This window comes from Narcine bancroftii, chromosome 1 (assembly GCF_036971445.1).
Source record: "Narcine bancroftii isolate sNarBan1 chromosome 1, sNarBan1.hap1, whole genome shotgun sequence".
NCBI lineage: Eukaryota > Metazoa > Chordata > Chondrichthyes > Torpediniformes > Narcinidae > Narcine > Narcine bancroftii.
Genome location: NC_091469.1, coordinates 204,339,836 through 204,347,478, shown reverse-complemented (window position 1 = coordinate 204,347,478; position 7,643 = coordinate 204,339,836). Strand labels below are relative to the sequence as shown.

General features: G+C 39.3%; 1 protein-coding gene across 9 annotated transcripts in view; it reads right to left on the bottom strand.

The window, feature by feature from the left end:
• Nucleotides 1-476: 476 nt before the first annotated feature.
• dennd1a (DENN/MADD domain containing 1A) overlaps nucleotides 477-7,643 on the bottom strand; it is a 536,086-nt gene continuing 528,919 nt past the window's right edge. For all 9 annotated transcript variants that reach the window (XM_069888617.1, XM_069888520.1, XM_069888538.1 and 6 more), the window contains one exon: nucleotides 477-6,370. In XM_069888617.1, coding sequence (XP_069744718.1) covers nucleotides 5,033-6,370 — 1,338 coding nt within the window. In that variant the 3' untranslated portion in view covers nucleotides 477-5,032. The remainder of the gene's footprint in view (nucleotides 6,371-7,643) is intronic.

The following is a 7,643-nucleotide window of genomic DNA, read 5'->3' as shown; positions in this document are numbered from 1 at the left end:
TGTGAGAGATGTTTTCCTATGCCACAAATTTCACATCACATCTCTTCAAGGACCACAAAGTGCTTACGAAGGTATTCCCAGAAATGATGACAAATTAAATGGGATTACTCAAATCTTAAAAACACTTACCTACAAATATGGGATGTTTAGACATCTGCATTTTAGAACACTCGCTATTGGCACACTTTCCTTTCCGCCTGTGAGAATTCATTTTCTGCTTTTACTCATCAAGCTATTTCAGGGCATATTTCGATGATTTTGTAGAAAATAACCTTGTAACATTATTTTATTGATGAGCATTCTTCACTGAACTTCAGGGACTAACATAAGGGGTTTCAATGCCATTCTGAACTTACAGGACTGCTGTAAGGAAAATATATGTATTTGTGCCTCAATATCTTTGAAGATTGACATTAATAGAGGCATTTAGCTTCTGTACCAGATCACTTGATAACAAAAGCAATTGATAACAAAACTTCAGGATTTACACATGAGAATCATGACTTTTATTACTTTCAAGTCTCTCAGCATCACTCTCAGTTTACAATTCCATTTCACCATATTAATGACAAAATCAATTGTTCACATTTGTATGAGTGATAATCAATAACAGAACACAAATAATAATGGACTGACTCTCACCTGCCTCCTGTGAGCTAGGCATGTAAATTGTGCAGTGAACCATTATCTACATACTTTGATTCCATATTTGTTTCAGAAACTAAACAGTGTCTTTGGAAATAGAAATGAATAAATCTCTGTTTTCAACCAACTTTGGAAAGCAACCATGGGAAAAGCCCTGGGGTTAAAAGCATGGTAACACTTACATAAATCTCCCTTTTATATTTTTTTAAACAACAATTCTTTTATGTGGCAAAGTATGTAGGAACATGTCTGGATTTTATATTTCTTCATGAATTGTTTTTAAACATCTGACTGAAAATTATAGTGTCAATAAAATTCTGCAACAAAATTTAAAAAAAATCTCAAAATACATCAACCATGGCCTTTCATAATACTTGTTGATATCAGTTATTAAGATTAAAATGTCACTGGGACCTTGGTTCCAAATACTAGATGCACTAATATTGCAATTAAAATAAACATTTAATAGCTATTGCTAATGTCAAACTCCTTTGAAATTCACAATGTTTATACATTATCTGTGGATAGTCAGATTAAAGCTCAGTGGCCACATACTAAATCTGTGTTGCTCGATATATCAAATAAACCTTTAGTGGGAGAACTGACACACACCATAAAATGTAATACATAGAACACAATCACAATATTAGTGACTAATACGTTAAACTAGAAATAGATGCATTGAACAAAACTGCATACCTGACGATCACTGCTGGTAAAGACACACTCTCACAATATAACCAGGAATTTAGTACACATACTTAGCAGCTTTTATTTAGCCAAGTTGTAAAAAGCAATGCATAAGCTTTAACAGGAATCCTGTCGTCATATTATACAAAGCCAAGGAAAGGTATTAGCATCGTGAGGAAATGCTGTAGTGACTTCGAGTGATAAATCCAACAGATTCAGTAACATTAATGCTGCTTTGTGCATTACTTCAACTTAAGTCTCTCACACTATTTTACATTCAGAAGAGTTCGAGGCACGTTAATAAAGTATCAAAATTTGAAGGAAATGTGTGATTTTCAGCTCTTGTCAAATGCAATATCATATTAATGACACATTCAGATCAATTTTCTAAAGCAATGAATTAATTACTTAGAATGTAATAGTAATTAAAAACAAGTCAATTTTGCATTTATCGACCTAAAGAGTATCTAGATCTTCAAAGAAACGCACAATGGCTGCTTGAAACTAATTACTTATCTGGAAACTTGTTTACTTTGTGAGATTAAAGACAGCAAGCGTTTGTGAATAGGAACAAATACTAATGTGCATTGGATTTGAACTGTAATGTCTTCCTCTCTTGTGGTTTTATGAAAAATTAAGTGGTGTTGCTATGACAGTCATTTACCAATAAAATTTGCTAAGCTTAAAACTGAGCAAAATTTCAACACTATATAATGTGCTAATAATAAAGATGAAACTTTGGCAATAAGGACAATCTAGTCCAATAATTGCAGAGATTCAATTCCAATGAAGCCACTTCCCATTGTTATCATTGGTTGTTTCCCAGTTTCTTCCAGGGCAAAGCATGCAGGATGGACACACCAGCAGCAAAGCATGCAGCGTGAAATGCCAGTTGCAAAGCATGCAGGGTGGACACACCAGCAGCAAAGCATGCAGCGTGAAATGCCAGTTGCAAAGCATGCAGGGTGGACACACCAGCAGCAAAGCATGCAGCGTGAAATGCCAGTTGCAAAGCATGCAGGGTGGACACACCTGCAGCAAAGCATGCAGCGTGAAATGCCAGTTGCAAAGCATGCAGGGTGGACACACCAGCAGCAAAGCATGCAGCGTGAAATGCCAGTTGCAAAGCATTCAGGGTGGATACACCAGCTGCAAAACAAAGTATCATAATCTGCATGTTTGTCTTGGGAGTTCTGTGCCTTATTTTCCATCTACTGGTATGAGCACTCCATCTCAAGTTAACCATGATTAAAGCTGCCCAAAATCCCATATTAGATATTTAGATATTTAAAATGAAGCATTTCAAGTTTATTGAGTGGATTGCACAACATTTAAAACTGAGTCTTTTTAACCACACAGAATGAACATATAAAGTACCTCAAAACTGTAAAAAACATCAACCTACCTACATTACATACTGAAAAAATGTTAATTGCATTTATTTTGCAGTGTTTTTTCTGTCAGTGATCTCATTTACAGAATCAGAACCGTAGGTGTGTTGTGAGGATGAGAGAGTGAGAATGTGCGTTTTGAGAGTGAGCGTGAGATTGAATGGGAGACAGTGTGTGTGTGAGAGTGAGTGTGTTAGTGTGTGAGAGTTGAAATAGGAGAGTGAGAATGCGATGAATAGAGGAGAGTCATCAAACACATTAGTCTCACACAAGCTGCACACCCACACCTTGATTACTTCATCCTTTTTGGAAGTTCACTGCCTTGAGAATGACAAGGAAAGGGGGAATCTCTAAACCTCCACACAAGTGTCAGTGTCCAGTGGATCAGAGATGTGGTAAATGAAAAAGTTATACTTTCACCCAGAAAACATTAGTTGTTACTTGAATCTGCTCAAAATGATGTCTGAAATCCTTAACCGATTGACATTTGGCCGAAGTGTGGAACAATGATAGTGCAAAGACGTCAGTCACATATGGGCAGTTTTTACATAATGAATGTAACACTTGATTCAGATCATCTATGCAACTTTGGATGATATCTTTGATTGAGTACAATGATTGAGTAAAAATACAATATTGATAACTGAAAGAAGTCATCCTTACCAAGAAATTTTAAACTTGGGCAGCTGGAATTTATTTCCCCTCCTCCCCCAGCACTTTAGAGAAATAGATATTCTTTTGAGGTAAAATCTGCCATGAACTTTGTGTCATAAATTTTGTGATTCAATTCTTCTTTTTCCCACACCACTGCCCCATCTAAGAATAATCAGAATTATGTAAAAAGGACAAATTTATGTTAACTGAGTGAATACTGGGCAGAAACAAGCAGTGCCACAAGCTCGTTAAAAAACAATCGCTCCTCAAAGTTGCAAAGGTATCCTTATGTGAATGCGACATAGATATATAGAGTTTCCAATGAACCCGATTTCAGATTTTCTTCCAGGTGCCTTTAAAGTAAAGGCAATGCATTGTAAAGCTCCTCTGATGAAGCTGGATGGGATAAAACCTGCTCAAGGCAATGAGATTCTGAGGAAGCATCAAACCATCATTTTCCTTCAGTCAGAAAAGTCGTGCTGAAGTGCATCACGGAAGGAAAATAAGTAATCCGAATGAATTAAAAACCTGGTAAAAGTTTGAAGATGCCTCCACGCATTTCTTGAAGACTTGTATTTTGAGACGATTCACTTGAATCTTTCTGCTGGTGCCTTGGTGCTTGTGTTTTAACCATGGGTGGTAACAAGGGTGACCCTACTCAAACTCAGATACAGAACAGCAAAAGAATTCTTGTTCCAGCTGGATCACAGATATTGTTCTGTCCACCATTGTAATACTCAGTCAAAGTTGCTAGTTAGTATTAACACTAGTAGTGACGAGATGTCAGACATAGAGCTGCGGATTCTTCTTTAACAAATCTAAATTCAAAAATCTATTAATCCATTGATGAAGAACAACCCACCGCAAAGCCAATATAAATATTTTACTAACAAGACTGAATTAAAGCAGCTTCACTGAGCTGGAAGAAAAATGCAGGATACTGCTGAACACTGATTACCTTGTGTCCTCTGTATACACAATTACAATAAATACACAATACTTCGTCATAATTAACTCTTTCAAAAAAAGGTTCCTATTTCAGGAGCCACAGATTTTACTCTCTGATGTTGTGGTAGGAAAATTAATAATGTTTGGTTACATAATGCACTCATTTTATGATAAGCCATATAACTGTCAAAGTACTACTGCATTGGAAAGGTGCAGCTAAATTAATAACTATATGGACAAACTGAAGGTTTGGTACTTCACAGGCTTAACGTGATATAACTATTTAATTTCAGTGCTAAGTAACAGTAATCTGCTCCAATGGTGACTGTGAAGTACACATCGATTGAGCATACAAAGAAACAAAATGCCAAAATAAAGAAAGAAGGCAACCTCAGTTTGAGCTTTAGCAGCTTTTCAGGAACGTTTCTTACAAGAAAGCAGATGCAGAAGTCACAGTAAATCACCTTATAGGGCAGCTCATACGTAGTCATGAGAAATGTAGTGCCAGAGGTTTTAAATATAATGTAGCAATATCTCACCATAACTATCATGGATAAAAGATGCACTGCTCATGGCTGTTATAGAAACCACACAGAATGACCTCTTGTACAGTGTACCCCTTGTAATGAGACTTGTTTTGAATGTGACATCCAAAGGCCACAGTGTATGGAGGTTACGCGTCAACAGACCACTCTGTGTCAGTGTTATTCAAAAGTCTCCCACTTCTTCCTGAGCTGGTCCACTCTGCTTTGTGATGTTGCTGCTTCCTTCTTTGTAGCGCTAAGCATGACTGCAAATGGATCTTCAGATTTTCCATAATCAGATGGCTGTGAAATTCGCTCAAGACCTTTGGAAGGCTTTGGTGGAACCAGTGGTGGCTCAGTCAAATTTTTTCCTGCACTGGCTACAGTTGAATTGGACTCAGCTACACTTACACTGGTTTTCCCAGCTGCTTTTGTGTAGTTTATTCCACCCAGGCTTGTCGAGGAGATTGTACTTTCCTTACTAAACGTCCCTGACTGAGGCAGAGCCTTGGGCGCAGTATACATGTGATGCAGGGAAGGAGCTGAATAGTTTCTGTGGGGCAGTTGTGGCTGGAAGAAGCTTGGGGCCGAAGGCAAGAAGCTTGGAACCAAAGCAGGAGCTGCAGGAGAAGCAAAGCGTGTGGCGGGGGGTTGAGGCTGAGGGAAACGGAGAGCCATCGGCATGGCTTGGGAATACACGTAAGGCGGCGGTTGGGGAAAATGCGCCAGTGGTGCCGGGCTAGGGGCTGAGAACCCCAGGGTTTGGCTGAAATGTAAGGAAGCTGGTGGAGTACTCACACCAACATCAGTTCCTGATGCAGCGAAAGCCAAGGGAGCTGAAGGCAAAGATGATGCGGATGCTAGTGAGGCATTGAGACCTGGAGATGGGCGCCTGTCAAGGTCAGAACTAGCACTAAGTGGATCTAAGAGACTCAGCAGATCATTCCTGCTATCTACTCTCTTGCTGATTTTGATAGGTTTCAGAATATCAGTGGGACATGAACTTAATGGAGACTGTGTGTTCAGATTCAATGATGATCTTAGGTCTGACGATGGGGGTTTCTTCTCAGCTGCAGTGGGTTCTTGTAACCTATTGGGCACTGCACTAGGATTGGACCCAGATGTATCTTGTTTGGCGCTATCCTGCAATGTGCTTGAGACTTGATCAAGCCCAGGAAAAACCTGCTGTTTGACTACTCGAGAGGCAGCCACTGGAGGGGGGAGCCCGATTCCTTTCTCTGTAGACTTCCTGCCTTGAGGCCGTGGGATTGTGATGTTTCCTGATCCGCTAGCTGGAGCATCAGAGGTGGGTAACAATATGTCTCTGTTTGAAGATTCTGTGTCAATCGCTGTAAAGAAACTTCCAAAGTGAATACTTCCAGGTGATGAACTGGTGATGGACTTCACACCCAGAACCATGTCATCCTGGCCTGCGTTCCGAAGCTTGGGATGAGGCAGGGTATGATGCAGCCCCGTTGACACAGCTTTGCTCTTCTCTGAAGGTGCCATTCCTTTCCACTGCAAAGATATGCAACAAAAATATAATGTGTGTTCATAAAGTGCAACATTATCAGTGAAATTTGGGTTTTAGAAGGGCTTGTATTTACCTAAAGGTAATGGATTAGATTGACTTGTTCATTAACCATACAATTACAAAAATTCAATATCTGACAGCCTAGTTATGCTGTTACAAACAATGAGAAGTTGGAGGGACTCAGTGGGTCAGGTAGCATCTACGGAGAAAAAAAAACATTTTGGGTTGGGACCCTTTATCAAGACTCCAAACTTGAAACGTTGACTGACCATTTTTACACAGATGCTTCCTGACCAACTGAGAGCTTCTCCTCATTGTTTGCTCAAGATTCCTGCATTTGCAGTTGACATATTTTTCCTGGTTATCCAGTTAGACTTCCAAACACAATCTGCTGAAGGAACTCAGTGGGTCGAGTAGCATCAGTGGGAGAAAAAGAACGTTCAACGTTTCGGGTCAGAACCCTTCATCAGGAAGCAGTTTCAGTACTCATTTAGAAACACTTGAAATATCCACCAGAAAGGTCACTAGCCCAAAACATGACTCTCTCCAAAGATGCTACCTGACCTACTGGGCAGTTTCCATGCTTATTTCAGATTTCTAGCATTTTGTGATGACATCTGCAGTAATTTGCTTTTGGAAAACATGGTTGTGTTTTGTTTCTGTGATAAGAATGATGGAGTTCATTTTTTAACTCACCTAACTGCAGGTAACCCACGCCTAAATCACAATCTTTATAGTTCCAACATATAATCCCCAGTATTTGTTTTTAACTTATCAAATTAGTTTTTGTCAATTCTGTTTCTACACTACACAAATACACTTTTTGTCAGACCCCTTTTAAAAACATTTACAAGGAGACACAGGGCCAGTTCACTGCCTGTCTGTGCTCACCCCACCCAGTCACAGAAGGACAATCCCCCAGATCCCTGCCAAGTGGAGGTAAAGTCAGAGTCCGGCCTCAAACAGTGGGACAGCTTTGAGAGAAGGCAAACTGACCGTGAAGCATTGACAGTGCCAAAGCATTGAGGAGAATTTTTTAGTTTTTAAATATCTCCGGCAATCTGATGCAAATAATCAATAAGAATGAGTTAAGTAAAATTCATGGAAAGTACAACGTGGTGGTGAAATCACTGAAATCTTTGAACGAAAGATAAATTATTTTTTCCATTGCACAGGTGAGCATCCCCATTGAAGCAAATGGACTCCCTAATCCTGTCACCTTGTACAAGGTCACAGACGCCAATTCCCCATAGTAAT